Source organism: Euwallacea fornicatus, chromosome 38 (assembly GCF_040115645.1).
Source record: "Euwallacea fornicatus isolate EFF26 chromosome 38, ASM4011564v1, whole genome shotgun sequence".
Classification (NCBI taxonomy): domain Eukaryota; kingdom Metazoa; phylum Arthropoda; class Insecta; order Coleoptera; family Curculionidae; genus Euwallacea; species Euwallacea fornicatus.
In genome coordinates this window covers 65286-91941 of record NC_089578.1, presented here as the reverse complement: position 1 = coordinate 91941, position 26656 = coordinate 65286, and the positions used below count along the sequence as shown (strand labels likewise).

The 26656-nt window shown below is 43.6% G+C and overlaps 3 protein-coding genes and 1 long non-coding RNA gene across 4 annotated transcripts in view; 3 read left to right on the top strand and 1 right to left on the bottom strand.

Annotated features, from left to right (window-relative positions):
• Positions 1-15730, top strand: part of LOC136349582 (monocarboxylate transporter 12-like) — a 115736-nt gene extending 100006 nt beyond the window's left edge. Inside the window, exons 6-12 of the mRNA XM_066301231.1 lie at positions 2698-2862; positions 3228-3526; positions 7535-7756; positions 13031-13168; positions 13228-13581; positions 13640-13802; positions 13866-15730. Of these exons, the coding sequence (XP_066157328.1) occupies positions 2698-2862; positions 3228-3526; positions 7535-7756; positions 13031-13168; positions 13228-13581; positions 13640-13802; positions 13866-14034 (1510 nt within the window). The 3' untranslated portion in view covers positions 14035-15730. The remainder of the gene's footprint in view (positions 1-2697; positions 2863-3227; positions 3527-7534; positions 7757-13030; positions 13169-13227; positions 13582-13639; positions 13803-13865) is intronic.
• Positions 15731-15943: 213 nt separating this feature from the next.
• On the top strand, positions 15944-16899 carry LOC136349489 (transcription elongation factor A protein-like 6). The gene is made up of 2 exons (XM_066301072.1): positions 15944-15955; positions 16579-16899. Exons 1-2 carry the CDS (start codon positions 15944-15946, stop codon positions 16897-16899), a joined length of 333 nt encoding a protein of 110 aa, XP_066157169.1.
• A 6013-nt stretch (positions 16900-22912) lies between these two features.
• LOC136349586 (uncharacterized) overlaps positions 22913-26656 on the bottom strand; it is a 32011-nt gene continuing 28267 nt past the window's right edge. Inside the window, exons 6-7 of the transcript XR_010733838.1 lie at positions 24772-25047; positions 22913-23447 (exon numbers count right to left, since the gene is read on the bottom strand). The gene's annotated coding sequence lies outside the window, so the exon portion shown is untranslated. The remainder of the gene's footprint in view (positions 23448-24771; positions 25048-26656) is intronic.
• Positions 24974-26467, top strand: LOC136349587 (uncharacterized). The gene is made up of 3 exons (XR_010733841.1): positions 24974-25088; positions 25718-25952; positions 26182-26467. It is a non-coding gene; the product is annotated as an uncharacterized lncRNA (long non-coding RNA).

Genomic DNA, 26656 nt, shown 5'->3' with positions numbered 1-26656 from the left:
CATCTCCTGAAAAAACGCACGATTACAATCGTCTCGTCATGGATTGCCTCACTCGTTCAAAAACCCCTGGACATTTCTCATGGCATTGCACCTTTGGATTAGTCGATTTCTTAAGGTATTTTCATCCAATACAGGTATCCGATGCACGAGTGACTTGAGGCGACCCCATAGATAAAAGTCTGAAGGGTTCGTATCCGGACTGCGAGCTGGCCAAGCTTGGGACTCCCGCGTCCAATCTTGCTAGTAAAACGTCATCAATTCAAATGCTAAAACAATTTAATAAATCAAAAGAGACCTCGCTTCCAAATCGAAAAAACAATTAAAAAAGAAAGAAATATTGACAAAAAACACTGGCGTACCGCGTTTTAATGAAAGTTGCACACCCTGTATTTCCACAACGAAGCATTATTGGGACATAGTTTATATAACAAAATAACCTTTATTTTAGTGAGAGAATAGGCTCCCGAAGTTATATAATACCCCGTATATTTCATCAGGGTTAAAAAAATGCATACAGAGTGGCCCATATGTATAGGGTAATTTTGATGTCTTTTGAAATATTGGAGATAGAAAAAAAACGTTTAAATGAAAATTTTGGGACTAATTCTTTCGCATATAATGACGACCTTGAAGGTTTTCCATATCTCAGAGTCTCACGTCTGGGATGTCTAACTTTTTTCTTTCAAATGGCAATCTATGACTTTTTGTCCTTTTTGGAATGGGCGTCTCTTACATACCACTCCATAAATTGTTGGGGGGTTGCACGGGGAAAATTTTGAAAAATAATACTTCTAACATTAGAATTCATTATTTTACGTGCGCCTATGGCCATCGGTTTCATTTTTTGCTGGGTATTGAAAAATTTTCTATGTTTATTGGTAAAGTTCAGTCAAAGTGGTACAAAACGGTATATTTAACCGAAAAAGAACGTGTCGATGTTTTAATAATGGTTTATTTTGGAGACAGAAAAAGATCCCCAACAGGAAGTGTGAGGGCTTTTTAACCATGTTGATCCTAACCGAGCAGCCGTTAACCAATCAGGGTGTCCAAAGTAATAGAAAAATACAGGGAGACAGCCAGTGTTCGAGATAAACTTCAGACAGCTCGATTAAAATCAGCGACTGATGGTAACGAAGTCTTAGAGTTGCTATTGGAAGTTAAGACAACCCAACAGCATCTACCAGAGAGCTGGAGAGAGTCTACAACGTCACTCAGACTTCATTTTGTAGACTCCTAAAACTGGAGAAATTTCACCCATACGAAATACAGGTGTTGCAAGAACTTTCCGGAGATGATTTTGACAGGAGGTTACAGTTTTGCAAAACTACGAGCAGTTTATTTCAACAAAACCCACATTTTACGCCCAAAATTCTGCTTCCTCGTGAGGCGACTCTTACGCCGAACAGATCAGCCGATTGACATAATTGTCGATATTGGTCGCAAAAGAACCCTTACTGAGTAATACAAAATCACCCGTAACGTCCTAAAAAAATAAGGCATTCTTGGTATTGGACCATTTTCCTTAGAAGAAATTTTAACAGCGAAACGGCACTTAAATCTATTGATCCAGAATCTTACTCCTGCAGTAGAAACCTCTCATTCAAATCGAAATGAAATTTGGCCTCAACAAGATGCAGCTCCGCCTCACTATCGACTAGAAGTGAGGAATTATTTAAACAATATGTTCCCCAACGAATGGTTTGGAAGGAGAGGAGCAGTGGAATGGCCCGCTCGATCGCCCGATTTAACCCCCTGCGATTTTTTTATGGGGCCGCGTAAAGGACAAAGTGTATAAGGGTTGACCAAACAATTTAAACGGCCTGAGGGGTCGAACAGACGATGCATTTCGGAAAATAAGGGATGGCAACTGTAAGGCAAAGTCTTATACAAAGACTAAATTTTCCTATTGCACCTAACAGTCGAAATTTCGAGAGTTTGCGGTAAATTTCAATAACCGGCGAAAAAATGAAACCGACAGTCATGGGCGCACGTGAAATAATGAATTGTAACATTACAATCGTGACTGAATCTTATTTCAAAATTTTCCCCCTGCAACCTCCCCCCCAAATTTTAATAGAGTGGTATGTGGAAAGGGACGCCCATTCCAAAAAAGGACGAAAAGTCGTAGATTGTCATTTGGAAAAAAAAGGTTAGACATCCCGGACGTGAGATATAGGAAAATTTCACGGTCATCATTGTATGCGAGAGAATTAGCCCAAAAAAACTTTTGTTTAAACGTTTTCCTTCTATCTCTAATTTCTTTAAAAGAGACAAACGTTGTTTCACACATATCCGCCACCCTGTATAATTTTGAGGTTGCCCACTTACCCCCCAACTGGGCTTTCAGCCGCCTCAAATTTTGCGCGAACGTCAATAAATCAAAAAACATTTTCCAAATTTGATCGTTCCGTTCTTTCCAGAAATGCGGAATTTTTCCAAGTTCTCTTTTCCAAAATTTTCAAATTTTCTTATTTGCCCTCTGAAGCCGATGCTGAGCGACTCAGAAAAACTTAATACAAAAAATCCACATCCTGCGGGCACCTGCGCGCGCGTCTGCTGTGCGTCGGTTGCGTTGCGGATCGCCCTGTAGAACGCTGGAGTGCCGTAGAACCTCGTTGGCACTCAGACCCCAGGGACGGGGATTCTTTTGCCGGGCTTCTGGAACGAAGGGAAATATCATCGCATTTGCCCTTTCAGCTACGGCACCGTCATCGGTGTAGGCGTGGGGGTCACCAGGGACTGTTCCACCCTCATGGTAGCGCAGTACTTCAAGAGAAGGAGGGAGTTCGTCGAAGTCTTTGTAGTCTCCGGGACCGGAATTGGGATGGCACTGATGTCGGCGTTGATCAAAGTAATGGTCAGGTGAGTCGGCTTTCAAATTTTCCCAATAAATATTACAATTTTCCCCAGAAACTTGGAAGGAAGTTGAACTAAAGTTCTGACCTCATTTATTTTTCATGGTCTTCGTACCCAACTCGCACGCTTATCCGTTTAACTAAACACTTGGGCTCAGACTCAACTAGAAGCGATTTGTTTCTGTCGCAAATTTATGTGATGGCCATGAGGGCGAATTAAATTTTGGGGGTCGCTCTTTCCCTCCAAGCGTTCAGGACGTTTAAAATTTGAATATCTCCTATTTAAGGCCATATAGAGACAGTTCGAAACGATTCGCGTGGTCCCACTGCGACGCTAAATATTCCCTTTTGAGTAATAAATCATGATTTTAGCTCAATGGGTTGGAGACTGGGGCTGCAAGGAGTTACGGGGACGTTATCAATAACGTTTATCCTGGGGACGTTCTACAGGTCAGCATCGCTGTATCATCCGCAAAGGCGCGCCATCCTGCACATTAAAAATCAAAAGAGGAAAATCAGAGAGAAGAACCGGGCGGACGATAAACCCCCGTTTTTCGACCTGACTGCGTTGAAGAGCACGACGGTTCGGATCCTTTTATTTTCGACGGCCATCACCTCATTCGGGATAAACACCCCCCTGTTCTATTTGGCCTATCAGGCGAAAGTGGAGGGTAAGTTGCATCGTCCTAGATTTATATTGCTCGAAAATAGGTAAACTAAGTTCGGAATTTGCATCGTCGACAAGCTGATGCTCCCAAAGTTCAGGAGCTTTTGAAACTTAACTGGAAAGCACTAAGGCAACGCCTGAACTGAATATGAAATTAGGAGTAGCATGGGGATGCTGCTTCCGAATGTATACGTGAAAACAAAATGTTTATCCGGAAAATAAACTCGAAATTTCCATGAAGAACTTCGGAATTGAATTGGGGTGCGCTGGACGTACGGGGTGGGTCGTGGACAGTGGACCGGACGTCGGAGCTGGAGTCCTCTTTCGAAAATAGCGTTGGTTCGCTATTGGGAGCCGCAGATGCCTCGTTGTGGAAATGCCGGGAAGCGTTTAAAGTAATTCGAAAAACTCATTAATCAATTAACATCCGAAAATAATTGAGATATCTAGACGACATTTTGCCCCTTTTAACAGCTGACCACGAAGGTTTTCTTTTAACGCATAACGAATCGTTTCAATTTCACCAGTGGCGCGACTGCGGGCGCATCCAGCCGCAACTTTACCGAAAAAAATGGTACGTCCCTGGTTTTTCTCCACAAAAAAAAATATTTTTAGAGCACTCCATTAATTTGGAAGAAAAGCGCCCTCTTAATAATTTTTTCTCTCTAACGCGAAGTTTTCGAGTAAAAAAAATAAAAATCAGTTTACAGCGCACTTCGCTAATTAATTTCAAAAATATCATGATTGACTTATGGCAATTCTATGGCAACAGATTGCCAACTTAAGTTCAACGAACGTACAACTCCAAGTAAGAAATAGCAAGTCGAACACCAAAGCAAATGGACTAATCGGATCGAAAATCTCCGCGAGAAGTCCAGTGGGTTCAAATCGGGATTTCTTGCCGGCCACCGTACCGGACCGATCCGTCTCTCATCTGAACGATCGCTTAACCAACCGGTGCCTGCTCTGCCACTGTGGGGAGCTCCACCGTCGCTGTGGAAAAACATCTCTGATTTTTGATGGAAAATCTTCCAGTTAAACAAACAACCGATTTTCGAGAAAGTTTCGAGAAGTGTCCGCATTAGCGCGACTTCGAAGTTTTTCCAATTCAAGTGTTGCTTCGTCGCAGGCTCCCTCCGGAAAATTTATTGCGAACCGTTGCTGGAATCTTCCGCTTCCCGTCCCGTTGGGATTGTTCAATGAATACTAGTGGTAATTTGGAAAATTTCTAATTCGAAGTTTAGTAAAGATGGATTGGTCGCTCCCGAAAATTTCAACTTCGGTCTAACCTTAAGACGCAGTGCAGTTTGACGGGTACTGCCAGCGAGATTCTCTAAAACTGAATCGACCACAGAAACCTCGTCCTGAATGGCATTTTCTCCATGTGGCGCTTCAGCTTCTTGGACCCGTGGAAGGCCAATTTCACAAGGGGTTTGGAAGGTTCCGCTAAATACCCGACAGCTCGGAATTCTCCTTTCAGGACATCTCCTCTGATATGCCCTTCTAGCTGCTCCGGTGGTTCCATTGCCAAATCCATACGCGCAAAGTAGGTCTGCTGTTTCTCTTGGAGTAAAGTCAACCATACACACAGATTCATTAATATCTATTTTTCTGCCTGTTTATTGTTATTATTGTTTCGTTATTTGTCAAATTAAATACGTGAAACACCAAAGAGGAATGTTGAAACGACAACGTGCTTTAAAGTAACAAATATTCACGTAGAAAATGACCGATTGTCCAGTTTTCAAAACTGACCATGCACGTACACTACAATTTTTATTGTTTTACTCGAAAAATAACCGTTTGAAAAAAATATATCACGGGAGCGTTTCTCTTCCACATCAACAAGGGAGCTCTGAAAATAATTTATGGGTCAAAAAAATCAGCGGCGTACCATTTTTTTTGATAAAATTCCGCTAAGTTGTCCCCGAGCGTACGTCACTGGTGAAACTAAAATGATTGGTTATACATTTAAAAAAATCTTCATAGTTAACTGTTAAAGAGTGTAATATGTCACCTAAATATCTCAATTATTTTTGGAAATACTAATAAATTTGAGTTTTTTAAATGAATCTTTAACACCCTGTATTTTCATAGCGGGACGTTGCCAGATTATGATTTCAGCAACAAACCAACACCGTTTTCAAACAAAAAATTCAGTCCTGAAGTTCGGTCCAGTCATCATGACTCACCCTGTAGATTGCCCGCAGTTGCGTCGTGTAACGCGGTCATTTATGGTCGACGGATCGAGAATTGCGCAAAAGCTCTTGGAAACGTGCGCAGATGGAAAAACTTAGTTTTTCCTGCTGTATTTCTTGCTTCCAGGAAATTTTTTTACTCGAACACTCCTGGTTGACCCCAAATTTTGCTCACCCTCCCGTTACCGGAACTGAAACCCCATACAATCGGATACATTGTACAGGGTGTCCCTTTTTGGTTTGCAATCATGCCACAACTGGGTTATTAGCAAAAATTGAAAGATGTGGGCTTCGCTTTGGGTGCTTTTTAGGGAAACTAATGATGACGTTGACAGAACTGATCCAGCAATGTTAGTTTGTGCTCTACAGGGCGTTTTTGAGAATACGGCAGTTTCGAACCCAAATAGTTTGAACATGCAGAAAGTTATTGAATATGTAAAAACTGTGTCAGACAGAGATTTTTACGTGGGATCCAGTGGCGTGCTCAGATTTTATTCCATTATTAACAATTATAATTGTTACTAATTATTTTATTTTAAAAATGGCCGCCTCTAGCAGAAAATGTCAATTTGTGGCAATATTATTTGAAGTAGCCGTAGTGAGTTTCGTCTTTTTGAAATCGAGACAATTCAGGCAATCAGAGTAGGTAAAAATATACAGGGTGACTCGATTAAGAAAAACATAATTAATAAATCGGCCCATATCTCGAAAACTGTGAATTATGAACAAAATCTGAGTACGCCACTGAATTCCTCGTAAACATCTCTATCCGACACCGTTTCTACATTTTTAATTTCGAGGGGGCTCCAAGATGCAATATTTTCAAAAACGCCCGGTAGTGCATAAACCAAGACAGCTGGACCGGTTCTGTCGACGTCATCATCAGTTTGACTAAGACGTCACACAGGTTCGAGGAAACCGCATCTCCCAACCTTTGCTAACGGTCGAGACATCCCAAGATTACTACGAAAACGGGACACCCTGTACACATGGGTATACCTAAGGGAGCTTTGACCGTTGAAGACGCATAGTCGTGTTTTCGACCCCTATTCTGACACAGGGACAACTTTAAACAATTTTTCAACTTCCAAAAATCGCAATAAATTCGTTTTTGCACAGTTTTTTTTTAAGTGCTGAGAATGTCAGTTTGGAACGCAGCATGGTGTATTTCACAGCTAGGAAGGGGAACGGAACTTCCTTACCGTCCTAGGATGATAAGAGAGTTACGTGCTCTATGGGATTTTGCTTACGCTTCTAGGGCGGTAAGTGGTTTAAAGTCGACCGCGAAGGTTTGAAACTTCAATATTTCAGTAAATTTACGCCTGAAAAGCACCTGGATGCAAAAAATATCGCGTTAATACTTTTTTTTCATAATTTTATAACTTCACGGCCGTGCGACAAACATTTCAAACATCACCAGCAATGGAGGTTCTACAAGTGATGAAATGTGACCTTTAATGCCCGGGCGACAAAAGCTCACTTTGCAGCCCGGACGTCAAAAGAGGCACTTTGCAGTCTGCCTTCTGTCGTAAATTTTGTTTTTTTTTGTTAGTCGGAAAAAAACGTTTTCCCCATCGAAGGCAATTTGGCATGAATGAACGACATGGAAGTCATGAATTTGACTGAGAAGTGCCAATTAAAGTCATGTAAACGTGTGAAAAATGCAAAAAAAAATGTTTTTTTTCATTTGGTTGAGTTCGGCCTAACTACACGAAATCGACAAAAATCAATTCGAAACGAACCTTAATCGGTACCAATCGGAGAAGAATTAGAGTATTTTTCCTACAATTGGCAACACTGCTTATCACTTTTAGGTTTAAATGACGGGATAGTACTGATACAAGTCTACCTGGGTCTTGCTTGCTCCTTGGGATGCATCATTTTCAGTACCCTGGTCCTCCACAAAACCTCAGAATGTCGGGTGGCCAGGCAGTACCTGTGCCAGTCCGCCGTCTTCATGTGTGGACTGTCCGTCCTGGCATTTACTGTGGTCAACGACAACTATCACGCCTACGTCATGTTCGCTTGGATTTACGGTAAGAGTGATTTCTGATGCTGAAATGTACAGGGATAAGTGCAATTTAAGGTCCCCGAAAATGTACAGGGCATTTCAAATTCGACCTTCGCCTTTAGGATCTCGGTAACTAGAGGAGATGCGAACAAGTTTAGCGGGGAGCAAAATTGCGCTCGACGGTTTCGAAATTTGAATTTCCCAAGTGGTACCGAAGGTACCCGAAAGGAGCCAAAAATTGGAGATTTTGTTTGAGTTTCTTCCCAAATAATTTTAATTTATTAAGAGCAAATCATCAGAGACAGATTTGGCAATATACAGGGGAATTCAGGTTTTCCGACCCTCACCATTCAGATCTCGGAAACTAGAGGAGCTACGAAAAAGTCTAAATAGGAGCAGAATCGAGCAATTTAGCGCTTAACCAAATGCCGTTTTCGAAATTTTAATTTTCCGAGTATTCCTGATGATATAAAAAAAAACAAAAGTTAAATAATGGAGATTCAAAAAACATTTTTTTAGGCTCATCTGACGAGGAAGCGCAAATCTGCCAGCACATTTTCATTACCACTGTTCCTCGGCTACCGTCCGACGTTTCGTTTATCGGCCACCATCATCGACTTTATTTTTCCTTATTGGCATCGGGTTTTTCGACAGGGAAATACTCGAACGGCAAATCCGAAATCGTCATCGCGAAAGGGAGGAAAAGTGGCAATGGAAATGTTCTCGCAGATTTGCCCTTCCTCGTCACATGGGGCTAAAAAAATGTTTTTCAATTCCTAATTTTTAGTTTTTTTTCTTATATCTTCGAAAGTACTCGGAAGTTCGAAAATTCGAAAACGGCATTTGCCCGAGCGCCAAATCATGCAGTTTTGCCCCCGTTTAAGCTTATTTTCTCGCATCATCTTCTAGTTTCCGAGATCCCAACGGTGAGGGTCGAATTTGAGACGGCCTGTACATTCAGAATCGATTCACTTCTGAATGCCAGGCCGTCGGCGCTTAGAAAAATAGCTTTTTTACTATTAAAAAAAAAAATTCTCATGACGATTTCATCGAAAATTTCCCTTTTTTTAAAATTAGAGTTCGGTGAGGTGTCTGTCAAGAATTTTTGAGTTCGTCAGGAAATTTCCCTCGAGGTGGCTCTATTGAAATTTTAACCTCAAATATTTAGTCGATTTTTTCACTTTTCATAACTAGTTTGGGTAGATCGGCAAAACGCACCATCTCTCCGTCGTTAAATTGTTCTTGCGTGTCAGGCTTCGTAGTCAAGACTAAAATTTAAAATATGCAGTCAAGCTGACTACCACGAACTAGGATACATGAAAGCGATGTGCCTCAAAGGGCGCCATTTTTTAATAACAACCGGCAATTTGGGAAATAGGAAGCATCACGCAAAATTGGTAGGAAAATGGCGATTTTTCTTGCAGAGCGTGCAAGAAAAATTGCCCTTTTATCGATGTTTTCCTTGGAAACCGTCGATAAAAAGCTCGAGAAAACATCACAACACAAAGAAAACAAATTTCATTAAAATATCTTCTGTCCCCTCGAATCGCTAATTTTTTCCTTTTTTTTTTAATAAGTTCAACACCCTGTAACTTTTGGCATTTTTCAAATGTGGATTTTCCAGGGACGTGAGGTAGCAACACGTTCGTCCGACTGACGGCAGGAAAAATCGAAAATTACGCGTAATTTGCGAGGACCGCGTTCGTCCTTCAATTTTGTCCTCCTCTCCGAATTTCCAATTCGTTACAGAAAACTGAGATCATCAACTTCGCTTTGGCAACGTCGCGTGTCCTGTACTTGTTCGCTTTAAAGATGATCGATGACCGTGATTATGCTGGAGATTTATTTTTTGAAAGAGGATTAAGCCATAAAGGGCAGCCCTTATCTGGTGTCGGAAAATGAAATTTCCTTTCTTCCCCTTTGTGGGTGCCGACATACTTCTTTCGTGCGAGTATATTTTATTTAAATCGGGAGGCCTTCGGGCAGCCTCCATTAATTGTTATTATCACCGAACTCAACACGACTTTGTTTCTAATTGGCAAGGAACGGCAGCTGATTGGACGGGAAACGAAGAAAATTTAGGCGACGGCCGGAGGGTTGCCTACCTTGGAGTAGTCGTTCCGCTCGGGGAAGTCCCACGTACCATGACCGCCATACGCGGACGTTTAAATTCTACCGAAGTTGCATGTTTTTACGCTGAATAAAGCGCCGTTTAAAAATCCGAAAAGGTCCGATCCGTTCCGAAGATATGCGAAAAAAACCGAAGCTGACACTTCAGTTTTGCCTCCTCCTGACACAATTCCCATAAACATCGGAGAGCAAATGACGGATTATCGAGGGCAAGTGTCAAAACTGACAGCAGGGCCTTGTCAAAAGGAGTATTTGTCAATTGTCACGCATCTTTTTAGTTTTAAATGTTCGTTGCAGCCACTGAAAAATGCAATTCGGGCCGATGAGTGCTCGTTCTCGAAGAACGGCATGTTAACGGACATAATGAGCCCCACCGGTGGACATTTAATGTCTGCACCGGCAAGTGACGCAACAGAATCCGTGGCCCTATGACATATAACTGCACTTTGACATCAGGAAGACACTTAGAACTAATATTATGTCAGATCCTGGATCAACTTGGAGACGAACAGATGATTAATCTAGCACGGTTATGACTTTTCCAAATCAATTGACCGGGAACCTGGGACCGGTGAGGCGGCCTGCTAGAAGTCCAGACTTAAATCCCTTGGATTGCTTTCTGTGGGGGCACCTTCAAAACCGTTTACACCGTTGAATTCCAAGTAACATTTATGAATTACGACTGAATTTAACGAGGGAAGGAACAGCGATTCTCCATCGACCGATTCAACGTGCGATATTAAGATTACGTAAACTGAGCGCGTAATGCATCGAGGTTAAAGCTTCCAATTCAAACTCCTTTTATAATTTTCTTTCACTATTTCAATTATAATTTATTAAAATATGTTCGAAATTTTTAATTAAATTAATATTATTATTAACATCAAAGCACGGGGAGCGTGACTGCGGCCTCTTTACGAAGGGCACCTGATGGCTCACGTGAGATTTGAATTTCGCGCTATTTGTGCAATGAAATGTTTAAAGAAAAAAAATCACGTGACATGGATTAGAGCAATTGAAAGTGCGAATTCGGAACAGTAACAAGCTCTCATTGTTGAGCGATATTTGAAAAATTATCAAGGTTTCGCAGCTGCAGTTTCCATCGCAATTTTCATACGTGACATGGTCGGAATAGTGATTTAGATTCATCAACTGTGAAGAGATGAATTAAAACGTTTAGGCAGACTGGACCAATTAGTGATCTTGGACGCCCCGGCCACCCGTCAACAAGTCGTTCACCAGAAAACGTCGACGCAGTTCGGGAGAGAGTTGCTGCGACTGCGGGAGACTTTTGTCAAGAATTCGACATTTTCAGAAGCCCTCCACGGCATATACTCCCGATCGATTTGCACCTGTATGCCTACAAAGATCGATTGCCCAAGATCTGAAGCCCATCGGCCATGCAGCGCGAAGAGAGTTCGTTAATCGTTAAAATTGTCGCATTCGAGGTCGAGTGAATGTGCGCGTTATTTTTGAAAAAAAAATTCATCCACAATCTGTCGCTGTTTGGTGTGGCCTTTGGCGGGAGTCATCATCGGACCATTCTTTTCCCCATAACGGTGACTGGTCGGACAGTAAGGGTTGATGGCGGTCCCTATCGCGACATGTTGTATCCAGTTATTCGTACTTACATTGCAAGATATGGATGTGGATGACGTGTGATTTCAACAAGACGGGGCCACGTGTCGTGCAGCCCGCGACATAATTCGATTACTGCACGAGTTGTTTCCGGGCCGCGTGACATCCCGATCTGACGATATGGGCCGGCCGCTACGGTCGCAAGATCTAACACCCTTGGACTTTGTCCTCAGAGGATTTTTGAAACCTGCGGTTTAGGTCGTGGATTGAAAGAGGAAATTGAGCGCTGTATCAATAAAATTCAGCAACATTCATGTGAAACGGCTGTGAAAAATTTCATTAAAAGCAAGCGCATGTGTCAACCAAGCTGTGGAGGCTACTAATTGCAAAATTGTTCCAAAAAGTATACTGCACGAGGTGTTAAAGAAACAAACTCCTTCATCTGTTCCATTACCACAAGTTTCAGGCTCTACATCTAGAAGATCCCTCGGTCTCGTGTGAATATGTGCGATAGAATCCTCGATATCCATAATGACGATGAAAATTTTCAAGGAAGTTTGCAACTCATGGGTGGAGCTAGATTTGGACATGACGCGTTACTTAATTTATGTAATAATCATCAATGGGCAATAATGGCACATCTTTTAATTTCTTTAAAAATCAGTTCCCTATTCTTCTAGAAGATGTACCCGTTCAAGCTACAAACTCAATGGGATCGTTAGAAGATGAAGCTTCTCCACATTATGGCGTAGCTGTTAGTAGATTCGTAAATGAAACGTTTCCTGAAATGTGGACAGGACGTGGGTTTGCAGAGAGGACCCCCAGATCTCCCGACTTAAACCCCACGGATTTTTTCTTTTGGGGGTATCTATAATCGCTGGTATATCGCACGCTAGTAAGCAACCCTCACGAATTGCGGCGGGGAATCATTGACAAGTGTTAGGAGGTTAAACGAAGGGATGGAATACTTTTAAGGGTTCGTCGGAATTTCTCGCGAAGGCTTAATTTGTGCAATGCGGAGGATGGACAACACTGAAAATTTGCTATGACGATTTTAAAACTGTATTACAAAATCTAATGATATCCATTACCTAATCGACTATTGAATAAGTAATAACACTCTTGTGTTTTTTAGAATTTACTCCGTGCGAGATCATTTTAAAAGTAGATTTCCTCGAAAATCGCCCATTTTAGAGAGATGAAGCAAGTAAACCTTTTTGACGTAGTTATTAGCGCTGTTATATTTTTATTTTTGAAAAGTTACGCGACAAAAAACTAAAATGTTAGGGATATGTTATGGATAGATGGCAAGGGTGAGTTCGACCCCTAAAAGTTAAGGGATCAACGTCAACTTTTAACCAATAATACAAACGACCATAAGTAACAATTATACCAAATCTTAAAACAATCGGATAATCAAAAAAAAAGTTATTTAAAAAAAATTACTATCAAAACCTAACTAACGCCTTGCTGATGCGTTATTTTTGATTTGACCGAAAAAGAGTTATAAGAACTTGTCACATTCATTTTTGTGGTAGAATCACTTCGTTAAGTGTGGATTGCTCCTTTCAGGACACTTTCTGTTTTCCAGGTTTCTTTTTTGGGGGGTATTGCTACTCTTTAAAAATGTACACTTATGAACGCGTACGGGCCAGACACTTTTCGAGGACATGGGGATTTGTTCAGTTCTCACAAGCCGTACCCATAGCAATTGGTATTCCGCTCTCAGGTAGGTTTTGACTTGAATCAAGGATTAGTCCACCAATTAAATAAATATAACTTTTTTAGGATATCTAAACGACAAATTCGGAAATCGCACAGGGTACTACTTCAGTTCTGTATGCACTCTGCTGGGAAGTCTGGCTCTATTTCTCACAGATTTGCACAGGCACAGGATATCACATCACAAGCACACCAGAGAAAACGGCACTCGTCACCTGTGCTTGAACGAATCTTGTCCGCAAACTAGGAAGTTGTCCTTCACGCAAGAGCCTGAAAATGATCACGGTTTGGGTTCGGCCACCGCCGCCACTGCTTTTATACTGAGTGCAGACATGGTGCAGAACCATTCCGGGGGAGTTACCGATAACTTAGTGATATCGGCTGGGGATAAGGGCGAACTCACCTGCATATCCGAAGAAGGTTTGATATTTGATCAAAAAAGTTAGTGATTTTCGGTAATGCAATGTGGGTGTTCCAGGCATCGCCGACATGGATCTTCCGGATGATATTTTAGACGATTTAAGTTACATTGGAGACTGCATCACGTCCTGTAACAAAGTAGAGAACTACCTGATGCTTAGTGAATTCGAAAATAATCTCATAGCAGAGATGCCCTCGGTGATTGACAAGAAGGGACGAAGGTATGACACCAGTTTTGGGTCTTGCACATCTTTTTATCTATCTTTGGTACTACAAACCCTTAGGTGGTCTCTTGCCGGATTCCTTCACAACCGTGAGATGGCAGCAAAAGCAGAAGATGAGAACGTAGTTGCGGCCAATGAAAATTCCGCTCCAAAACCTGTTAGCAAGTCCTCCAAATGTGATTTATTAACCAATAAAGTCGATTCTGTGCTTGATGAATCTGCTGTATAGACAAATAGAAACTAAACAAATTTTTTATGCGATGCTTCCAACAATTTTTTAACTTACACGATAAAAAGTATGGTAATACTGCATTATTGTAATAACGCACTGGGTGTTAGGGAAATAACTTTCGCAAATTTAACCAGTGAGTTAGAACATTATTTTGAATAAAAAAGTCCCTAACAACAGGGGTCGCAAATACCATTTTCCCGGAAAACAAAACAAAAATTGAGAGTTGGCAACGTCGCGTCCTGCTTATTTTATTTGCAAGCCCCCCTAAGTAGCCGCATAAATTAGATATATATTTTTACACGTTTTTTCAGGTCCAATACCTGTTAACAACGGATCCAGGGCTAATTAAGTTAACTTGAGCGACCCTTCAAGGGGCCAGATTTTGAGGATTCAAATGCGGCGTTGCCGCTTAAGTGTGCTTTTACCGATTGACTTGTGTTTTTAGACATTAAGGAAGTTTCAAATTGCTTTTAGCAATGTTGCCGTTGGATAATTTTAAGTTTTTTCGTTGCACGTCAAACGGCCAACATCTGTCAAATACGTTTTTCGGCATTTTATTACAATTTTGAGATTATCATAGCTCTTTCGTCATTAAGTTAATTTTTTTTTTCTGTTAGATTTTCAACCCCTGTCGCAAGGACCTTCTTCCTCAAAATTATGTTCCTAATCGTTCGTCAAATGGACGAAAGTTTTTCTCCCGGCACCCTGTATTGCATACAGAGATAGAAAGTGTTTCATTACTAGCCAGATTGAAGAGACGCGCAGCGTCGGAGTTAGCTACACTAATGGACAAAACTGAGGAAACATTTTTGTTTCCTAACCTGAGCTTTCAACTCACTCCATAAGTTTTCAATTGGATTCGGATCGGGACTTCGCGCTGGCCAGTCCGAAACATCAATTTTTGCTGCTCTAAGCCGGGAAGGAACTTTTACCACTTTGCGCCTTGGATCGTTGTCGCGTTGGAATATCCAAGAAACGGGCTAATTTTTGTCTCAAACTGGTCCTATCGTGTTTTTGAGAATGTGCAGGTAAAGAGAAGTGAAGAATGTGTAGAGTTTGAGAATACGTAGAAAGTAACCGCGTTTACTCATGCGCTGTACCCCTTTGAAACTTTGGACCCCATAGATTTATGCACCAATAAATGCTTTCCCAAGCTTTGTGTCATTATGAAAAGCTCTAAAAAATGTTCGGTTGCAAACCACGGGACAAACACATTCTAAAGGACATTCTCAAAACACTGTAGATCCACCTCGTATGAATACACTTCGCACGACATTCATAGGATTCAACCGACAATGCGTTTTTTGCAAAGCAAAATGTCCTCAGTCTTATCCCGATGAATAAATTACAAATCAACAAATGCGTTCGCCATTGTGAAAAGAAAAAAAATTATATTGAACGTATCGAATAAATATTTCCTTAGAAGTGGGCAACATTCACAGGGATGATGCACAGGGTGAAGTTAAATTTATAAAAAAACAAAAAAAAATTTAAAGCTTCCTCAGTTTTGTCCGTTAGTTTATGAGCTAATTTTATTTAAAACAGTAATGTGTAGTTTTATTAAATTTTGATATAAGGAGTCAATTATTCAACGAGAAGAAGCGCTCTAAATAACAATTTATCCCATAGTGATTTAAAGAAAATGTTTTTCCACTGCTAGCTGTAACAGATTATTAAATGAACTGATCGATTATAGAGTACGTTTTGCCGCTTTTTTCTCAAACGTTGTTTTATCTACGATTACCAAGGCCGTGAATGCCCAATTAAACATCTCGTGGTGGAAAAAGTCGTATATGCAGTGCGGTTGTGAAATACTGAAGCCTCGCGCAACGCAGATTCGTTAGTGCTGCGCACCTCGGGATTTAAGCTTGACGTGCGGGGCATAATAACCCACTTCGCAGCCGCGATGCATAATACGGTATTATTTGCAACCATAACATGTATTTATAGTTCGGAATAATTCTATCGCGTTGTTTGGTTCGACCTCTGCCAATTAAAAGTTTTAGTTAACGTTAACGAATAAATGTGCTCTATTCTAAGGGTTACTTGCCCCTCGCAATCGTCCCCTTGTAGAGGGTGACATGTCAACAACTCGTAATGACACGTCTCGGGAATGGAAAAACATTAAAAAATATCATCAAAAACGTTTTTATAGTAAATAGGGGGAACCAAGATTACGAACTTACTAACCCCCCTCCTCGCCTCAGCAACCTTAAATGGCAACCCCCACCCGTAATGCCTCATTTTAAAGCTCTTTAAAAGTGCTTTGAGGTAGTGTTAACTAACGTCGCATTTGTCCCAGCACGTAGCAAATTAGTAAATAAAAAAGAAACGGAACGTTTGCATTTACCTTTTGTTTAATTAAGTGTTCAAAGTGGTTTCCGCCATTGTCCTGACAATAACAGAGCCTTAAAATAGCCCGACATGCCTAAATACTTCTTTTTTGCAGTACCTCAATTGAGTCGGGCTGCTTTTTAAAAGCAAAAGATTTTAGGTGGCCCTGTAAAAAAAGTCAACGGGTGTTAGGTCTGGACAACTTAGGGCGAGCCTAAAGCGAAGGGGAAATCTAAGGCTGTGGGCGAGTCCAAAGCCGAGGGGAAACTCGAGGCTGGGGGCGAGTCCAAAGCCGAGGGGGAACTCGAGACTGTGGGCGAGTCCAAAGCCGAGGGGGAACTCGAGACTGTGGGCGAGTCCGGAACTGAGGAGGAACCCGAGGCGGGGGGTGAGCCGGTGGAGACGACGGAGCCGGACAGGGCTGGAGGGGCGAAGGCCTCACGGACCACCACGTTCCCTAAGCCGTTGGTGAACGACGGCAAAAGGAACGGGGACAGGAGGAGGAAAGACGGGCCGAGGAAGGACTAGGAGGGACACGGGTAAGTGTGCGTGTTTGGGTGAGTGAGTGAGTGCGAGCGTGAGGAGTGGTTGTATGCAATGGCGTCGGACAGGGAACTGCGGTGTCTGCAGATTAACCTGGACAGGGGCCGTCTCGCGATGGACCTCATGTACCAGGTGATCAGAGAGCGGGGCGTCGACGTGGTGCTCGGGCAGGAGCCGTGTCTAGCCGGGCGGAACCTAGTACGGGACAGGGGTGACGACGCCTTCATCTGGCTAGCGCCGGGTGTTAGGGTGAAGTCGCTCCACCGGGACCGGGGATTCGTCGTTGCGGAGCTGAACGGTATCACTCTCGTCTCCGCGTACTTCTCGCCGAGTAGGACCGCCGCCGATTTCACGGCTTGGCTCGATCGGTTGGGGGGCTACGTCAGGGGGCGTGACAGCAGGAAGGTCCTCATTGCTGGGGACCTGAACGCTAAGAGTGAGCGGTTCGGTTCTCGGGTGACGAATGCCTACGGACGGGTTCTGGAAGAGTTCCTGGATGCGGCGGAGCTCGTCCCCATCAACACCGGGGATGAGTGGACGTTCGGTAATCGGAACGGCAGGTCACTGATTGACGTTACCATGGCGGGAGCGTCTGTGAGTGGCTGGGTGAGAGACTGGAGAGTTGAGGTTGAAATGGAGAGCGGGAGTGGCCACAGGTACCTCTCGTACCGCATAAAGCGAGTGGGGGTGGTATCTGGGGGTGGTGTGGAAGTGAGCGTGAGAAAAGGAGGATGGGTGGTGAGTAAAAAAGGATTGGAAAATGTGAGCCGGTACGTGAAGGAGCGGGAAGGTCTGGGTATCGTGGAAACTCCCGAAGAAATCGTTCGGGAGATAAGCGAGACCTGTGACGAGTGCATGAGTAAGCGTGACAGTGGGAAAGGGAAGATGAAACGAGCGGTGTACTGGTGAAGTGATGAAATTGCCGAAAGGAGAAGAGCGTGTATAAGAGCGAGGAGAAGATGGACGCGAGAGCGAGGAAGAGGGAATGTGACAGATACGGGTGCAGCGGCAGAGTACAAGAGAGAGCGTAAGGCCCTCAAGGAATCCGTAAGGGATGCCAAGAGGGACGAGTGGAAGAAAGTTTGTGCGGAGCTGGAGACGGACGTCTGGGGACTCGGTTACAAAATAGTGACCGAGAAACTTGGCCGCCTGAGCAATGGTCCCCTGCCGGAGGCAGAGATGCAAAAGCAGGTGGACACGCTGTTCCCGGATAAGCCGCGGGTAGTGTGGGAAAAGATACAAACGGGACCGAATGACGTGCCTCGAGTCACGACTGAGGAAATCCGTCAGGCCGTCGGGAGTCTCAAGAGCCGCAAGGCTCCGGGACTGGACGGGCTACCGAACGAGGTTTTGAAGCTATATCTTGGGGCAGCGCCCCAGGGTATGGCGAGTTGCGTGAATAGCATCTTGACCTCGGGCGAGTACCCTAAAGTCTGGAAGAGGACTCGACTGGTGCTGGTGGAGAAACCGAAGCGTGATCCGGGGGCGGAGGTCTCGTACCGGCCCATATGCCTCGTGGACGGACTCGGGAAAGTGGCGGAAAAGGTGGTCAAGTCCAGACTGCTGAACGAAGCGAATGCTTTGGGAATGGTGAGCGCGAGTCAGTATGGGTTCGTCAAGGGCAGGAGCACCTTGGACGCCATGCAAGCGGTCATGAGAATAGTGGAGGGGATCAGGGAGGAAAGTTGCAAACACGCGGACTTCTGCGTCATGGTAACGATAGATGTAAAGAACGCCTTCAATACGGCGCCTTGGGACCTAATCATCGAAGTGATGAAAAGGGCCCAGGTGAGCGGGTACCTCTTGAACGTAGTTCAGTCGTACCTGCAAGATCGGGTTTTGGTGTTACCTGACGGGGGGGTTCGAGAGTTGTCTTGTGGCGTTCCTCAAGGGTCTGTCCTGGGCCCCGTCTTGTGGAACCTCTACTACGACGGGATACTGACGGTCGAGTACCCGCGAGGGGTCACCCCGGTGGCTTACGCGGACGACTTGGCGTTGGTGGTCTCGGCGAAGGACGGGGTAACCCTAGAGGCGAGGACCAGATGGGCCATGGAACTGGTCGCCGACACGTTCGAACGCATGGGGTTAAGCATGGCTACGGATAAAACCGAACTGGTGCTGCTGGCCGGGCGAAGGAAAATAAGAAGCATGAGTCTGAGAGTGGACGACGTCTCGTACGAGACGAAGGAATGCGTGAAGTACCTCGGAGTGTGGATCGGCAGAAATGCTCGCTTCGGCGAGCACGTACGACGAACCTCCGAAAAGGTTGCTAAGGTGATTGGGAAGCTCGACGGCATTCTGCCTAGGGCGAGTGGTTTGGGGTATGAAAGAAGGAGGTTGATGGTGATGGCGGCATCGTCGGTCCTGCTGTACGCTGCTCCAGTCTGGGGAACCGAACTGGAGTATGGAAGGTACACGGCCATACTGGAGAGGGCAAACCGTATGCTCACACTCCGGGTGGCTGGTGCCTACAGGACGGCACCGACCGAGGCGGTGTTGGCACTGGCCAAAATACCTCCGGTGAGAATTAGAGTGACGGAGAGAACGATGATGTGGGAAGGGAGAAGTGGGGTGAAGGAATGGGTAATGAAAGAGTGGGAGCGGGACTGGGAGAAGTATGAGGGTCGGGCAAAGACCTTCATACCCCGGATCCGTGAGTGGTACGAGTGCGAATGGACGAAAAGTGGGTATATGTTGGCTCAGGTGTTTACCGGACACGGCGTGTTTGGGAAATACCTGAAGCGGATACGAGTGGAAAGGAGTGCGGAATGTTGGTTTTGTGACGAAAGGGAGGACACGCCGGAGCACACGCTGTGGACGTGTCCGGAGTGGGAGAGCTATCGCGCCGAGGCAAGGGCGGGGGGACTCGACCTGAACCGAAGCACGATAGGGAACGAGCTGGTGGAGAGCAAGAGCAAGTGGGTAGCGTTTGAGGGCCTGATAGAGAAGATCTTGAGGGCCAAGATTGTAAGAGAGAACGAGAGGAAGAAGAGTGGGGTGCGGAACCTTGTCCGTACCTAGTCTGGAGGGGAAAAGGACGCCCTGATGTAATGCCGAGAGGCGGTTCCGGGGCAGAAGAGGGGAGGTGGGTTTAGTGGGTAGGCGGGCGACATAATGGTCGGTCGAATCCCACACTACCCGGTCGTGGACCAGGCCGGGTGTCTTAAGAAGATTCCCCCTCCTCGGGAAAAAAAAAAAAAAAAAAAAAAAAAGGTCTGGACAACTTGGCGGCCGCAATATAACGCCCGGTCAACCAACTCATTTATTTGAACGGTGGCCATCTAGCGATCACCTATCTTTTTCTTTTTTTTTGTAGAGGAGGGACACCTTCATAGGTACCCGGTTTGATGTTCTTCCAACCCGGTTATGTGAGATGCACCCCCTGAAGGGAGGCGCCTACCTACTAAAACCTTCCCCTCTTCACCCTGTGTGTCCCCCGGAATCGCCGTAAGGCATTACTTCAGGGGGTGGCGGGGGTGGCATTGCGTTCGCACAAGCCAACATACCCCATTCACTACCCATTCATGTTTCTTGCCTCTCTCGCTCCCTCTCCTCCTTTCCTTTCTTACTCATGATAGCGCGCAGCAACTCTGTTATTGCTCGCCAGCTCTCCTCATTCTCCAACAATCGCTCAGCGATATTCTCTCTCGTAACACTCACACCCCCTAGTTTTTCTCTCGCTCTCTCTCTCTCCATTACATGCCCTTCACATTCAACAATTGTATAGTCCGGTGTATCCTCAGTTCCACAATATCAACACTCATCCGTCTCCTGTTTCCCGATCCTTTTAAGGTAACTTCCAAACACCCCGTGTCCCGTCAGGGCCTGAGTTAGACAGTACTCCAGACCCCTGAACTTCCTATTTACCCAACCTTCCACGTTCTTGACAAACACTTTTGACCAGCCCTCGTTTTCGTCCCATCTTTTCTGACATTTTGCAAACAGCAACTCCCGCCCTGCTACCCGCACCTCTTTCATATATCATCGTTCTCTCTTCTATTGCCAGATCCATGGGTATCTGTCTCGCAATCAGCGTTATAGCAGTTGTCGGGACTGTCCTATACGCCATCGCAATCCCTATCGCCATCCTTCTGTTCACCCTTTCAAGCCTTTCCATTTGCACCCTGTATCTACATACTCCCTCCCATTTCAGCGTGGCATACAGCACCATCGATGTCGCAACTGACGCAAGCAGACCTCTTTTTCTCGACGAGCATCCGCCCACCATTGGCATCAGTCTCGTCAACGCATTCAACGCACCATTCGCCCTCAAACACACCTTCCCCACATGCTCAGCAAATCTAAAATTCCTTCCAACTTCCACCCCTAGATAACTCACAGACTCCTTGCTTTTTATCACACTCCCTTTCACCTCAATTTCTACATTCGTCACCTTTCTTCGACCTTCCAGAACCGCCATCTCCGTTTTTTTTGGCGCAACTTCCAATCCCATTCTATCTAGTTCATACATCACTCTCTCCACGGTATATTCCGTCTTGGCTGCCAAGTCCTTTCCATTCCTAGCCTTCACCAAAACCGCCAAATCATCCGCATACGCCATCAGTTCAACCCCCTCTTCCATATTCAGTTTCAGAATACCATCGTAGAAGACATTCCAAAGAATGGGCCCCAACACCGACCCCTGCGACACTCCACACGTGACCCGACTCCGTCTCTATCCATCTCTCAGACAGATAGGACTTCGTCAGATCCACCAGGTACTCATCCACACCCAAACATTCCAGGGCCTGCACAATTTTCTTCCAAGGTGCGCTATTAAAGGCGTTCCTTGTGTCTACCAGCACCATCACACACACCTCCCTATCTTTCACCGTTTTCTCCCTGATTTTCTCTAGCACCCCCTTCACTCTCTTCAACGCATCCACCGTAGACCTTCCCTTCCTAAAGCCACACTGCCTATCACTCAACAGACCCCTACCCTCCAGCACCCCATTCAGCCGTCCCACAATCATTCTCTCCAGCAATTTCCCAACTCCATCTATTAGGCATATTGGCCTGTACGACGCCACCCCGCTCGATCCCTTTGCCGGCTTCTCCACCAGCACGAGCCTTGCAATCTTCCACACCCCCGGGAAGCATCGTTCCCTCAGACAGTCGTTAAACAGTCTGAGGAAACTTTCCTGGTGTCCCCTTACACACTCTACCATGATTTCCGGGGTTATTCCGTCCGGCCCCGGGGCTTTCCTTTTCTTCACATCGGCTAAAGCTAACTGTAGCTCCGCCTTCGTGAATTCCTCCCCCACCTTCATTTTGCTTCCCGGTTTTCCCCACTTCACTCCTGGTCGGGTTGGAAACAATTTATCCATTTCCTCTCTCGTTCTCTCTTCTGTTAGTTTGGTAACCCTTCTGAGTCCCATTTTCCCAATCACTATCTTATATGCCTTCCCCCAGACGTCCTCTTCTACTTCCTCACACAGACATAAAGAAGTCGACGGGTATTAGGTCTGGACAACTTGGCGGCCGCAATATAACGCCCGGTCAACCAACTCATTTATTTGAACGGTGGTCATCTAGCGATCGCCTATCTGGAACCACGTGGTGAGGAGGTAACCCGTAGTGGTGAAAATGTAGCGAATCCTCGTTTAAAGACACATTTCCTCGCATGTCACCCTGGCTTTCTAACTCACAAACGATGAAAGGTTCAATTGCGGTCTCAATGGTGCGCGCCATTGTGGAAAAAAAAATGAAATTAACCATTTAGCGACGCTGATGCTCAATGTTTCAAAAATTAGTCAAAAATATTGGTCGAAACCTTCTTAATTGGTCTCAGTAGCAAAACTAAGTGAAATAAATGAACGACTGAAAGCAGAGCTCCGGATAAAGAAAACTACTAATTTTGCTGGACAAAATGTCTATAATGTAGAAAATGTGCGTGTAAACTCTTCAAAATCTCTAAATAAAGAGGAAAATTATTATTTGAAAAACTACTCTGCCCTTCGATACGATTCTGAAAATTTACATTATACATTTTTTTTCAATATAAAACTTCGATAACTGTTTGAACAAACGTGTTGTTAGTTGATACTATCGGAAACCGGTTTAAAAAACCTTTAAAATGAGGTATTACAAGTGGGGGGTGCCGTTTAAAATTGCAAGGTTGGGGCAGCTGGGGGCTAGAGGAAAGGCGCGGGTAGGTTGGGGAATGCGTGATTTTGTTTCCGCCCTACTTATTATGGAAACGGTTCCGAGAACGTTTTCAAATCTTGTTTCATTCCTGAAATATAGCCATTCCAAGTCTTTCAAAATCTATGTATAATTAAAGGTCCAGTTACTAACAGATTCAACAATTTTCTAACAAACATGCAAACATTAACATGAACAAACGTACCAGAACGCTCGTTGCACTTAAAAGTAACTATAAATCGCTCGGTTGAGTGTTCTATGTACTTTTTTAACCGTCTTTTACCTGCCGCGCCCGTCCGTCAGTCGTAACAATACGTCAGAGACGATTCGATTGGGCTGTTGCTGAGATGCGACTCTTGTCAAATTCAGCATTCTCATTTAGAACAAATCTGCAAAAGATAAATAAAATTAGGTTTCACTATTAATAAATGTTAAATAAAATTTATACAAAATTTAACAGTATAATTACAGCGAATTTCGGTCGTAAAGTACTCTGTAGGGAGCAAAAATTGGGTACTCTGCAACCGGAGGTACGCTATAAAAATATAATAAAAAAATTCATATTTTTCACATCTTATGTATGTTACGCACATACGCCTTTATGTATCTAAAAGTTTGAACAAATCTAATTGCACATAGTTCCTCACGCACACATTATGTAAACTTTTGAGTGTAACACATAAACGAACAATTACACGAATGAAATTTTCCAAAAAAAAAAATCCTCGACTCCTTCAATTTTGTTTTCAAAAAGTACTTTCTGTGACGTATTGTTTGTGTCAGTGACGTCACTCGTATGCAAAATATGACGTCATCAATAAATTTTTTAAACGACACCGCCGACTTTTTTTCCGGCATGCGAAGGTGCGTTATTTCCACTTCATGACTTGTGAGAAATTATTAGTGTGTTACGCAACAAAAACTTCGAGAAAATAAAACCGGAAATTTGAAAATGAACTATTTAATTTATTTTAATAAATACTCGAATTGAGCACCATTTCGAATTCGACAGCGTCCTGAGGGGTCAACAATTCCTGGTTGGATTCCGTGTAAAACCTCCGGTACAATATCGTTGCATTGAATTCTTATCCTGTCTTTCCGCTCTTCAATGTCGACCGGTGCACACTACATTTTCAAGGTGACCCCAAAGAAAAAAATCCAACGGATCGAGGTCTGGAGATCTCGGCGGCCACTCGACGATGCCACATTTTTCAATCTATTTATTCGGAAATATCTGATCAAGATATTCGCGAACGATGACCGAATAATGTGGTGGAGCCTCGTCCTGTTGAAGGCATAAATTTGCGTTAATCGTTCTTGGGTTGTTTATATCCGGAAATAAGTCTGTCAGTGCAGGAACCGAATGTTCTTGGGAAAATCGAAGGAATTGGAGGCCATCTAAATTTTCGTCGCAAAAGACTTCTTATTATTCTTCCATAGATAAATTTTTCCAAAATACTCCGAGCCTCTCCCACCCATCGAGGATTTTCCGATGCCCAGTACCTGCAATTCTGACCGTTCACTAACCCATTTAATGTGAAAGTAGCCTCATCGGAGAAAAGGACATTTTTGGAATAGAAGTAGATGATGGTTATTCATATTTATCGAAACCTCGCAAAACCACATTCTTCGATCTGGGTCGTCTTCACTTAATTCTTGTACCTGGTGTGATTTGAAAAGTTGCCATTTTCTTACCTTCAATATTTTACTCACCTTGGCAGACATGTGGTGAGAAGATTTTCGCTAATCTGACGAACGCCACTGTGTGAATTTTCTTCCACGGTCAAAAGAACATTTAATTTAAGCTGTTCATTAAATTTAGGAGCTCCATTTCCTGGTCGATCGTTAACACCCTGCCAACTGTTGATTGCGTCGTGAGTCTTTCCGGGTAGTTATTATTAAGCAACTCGCACGCTTCTTGTAGTGATCGATCTCTGCACCTCATCAGCATTAAAATTTCAATTCTTTGGGCCACAGTTAAGGCCAATTCTGAAAATAAATGGAATTAGAGTCAAACGTGACAACCCCCGGTAGGTGAATGCAACTTTATTGCTAGAAATAGAACAATTTTATTTGAAATATTTTCCAAAATTTACACACAAAATCTGTAATTATTTACAATTTGTTTTGCTCTTTTTAGTACATTTTATTCAGCAAAAAAGGCACTCAAGGAACTGTTTTTGACTCACGAGCAAAGTATTCGTGTTCAAATGAGGTAGTTCATTTTTGGATTTTGAATTTTATTTTCTTGAAATTTTTGTTATGTAACGTACTAAGAATTTCCCATAAATCATAAAGTAGATATAACGAACCTTCAAATGCAAGAAACAAATCGGGGGTTGTAATTTAAAAAATTACGGATGACGTCATTTTTTGCATACGAGTGACGCCACTGGCCCAAACGATACATCACAGAAAGCACTTTTTTAAAGCAAAATTAACGCGTTCGAAGATTTTTTTGGAAAATTTCGTTCTTCAGAAAAACAACGAATTTATGCGTAATTTACAAACGCAGTGCATGTACATAGTCATACGTAGGTACAGTGACTTCTTTTGTGTACAGTAAAAATCGGGAAACGGGACTTCGATGTATGTGTTTGGTATTAGTTTTTGCTTAGAAGAGAAAACTAGGACATTTTGAGAATCGGCCCGTTCCCAGGGTTACCAGAATGCGTCTTATCATTCAAAATTTCGAGACGACTGGATGTGTTTCGCCCCTGCATCATAAACGCCCCCCACAAGATAGCAATGAAAGGGAGGAGCAGGAAATCATGGTTTGTGCCAGTGTTGAGGAAAATCTTGATCAGTCCCTCAATGAAATGACGAACCGAGTAGATGTGTCACATACCACCGCCCGCAGAGTTTTGAGGAAAAACGGGTACACTTCGTACAAAGTGAAAAAAACGAACCAAATCTTTCCTGAAGATCATGAGATACGGCTGGTTTTTTGTGAAACAATAATGGAAAGGACCAATAATGATGAAAATTTCATCAAAAACATCCTTTTTACGGACGAATCGACATTTCCATTATTAGGTCACGCTAATTCAGTCGTCACTCATTGCTGGTTAATGGAAAATTTGAACCGAATGTCTAGGCAAACATTAAGATTTTGATTTTTAGGAATAACTTGTGATTTTTCTAGACGAAATGGCGGACAGAATTTTTTCAAGAAACCACGGAATCTGGGAAACTAAACGACGAGGACAGAACAAAACTCGACGGATCCTAGAGGAAGTTTTAGTCGACACTGGCAACGACTCGAATCGAAGAACCAACGACGGGGGACCTTCCAAAATTTTTCCTAAAAACATAGTCGAATCGAGAAAAGCCAATTCTGGCCAGTTTCTTCCTCGGAGAACCCTGGTAAAAACTTGCGTCTTTTTTTCTAGATGAAATGGCGGACGGAATTTATTAAAGAAACCACAGAGTGTGGAAATTTCTCGAGAAGTCCGATAAGAAATTTCCACAACAATCATGAATGTGCCGAGGAAAACCCGTACCAAGCTCCAGAAGTTGATTTTCAACGCAATTTTTCTTTGGAGCTGTGGGTGATCGGTCAATTGCACCAACATTTCTACCGGAAAGACTTACAGGC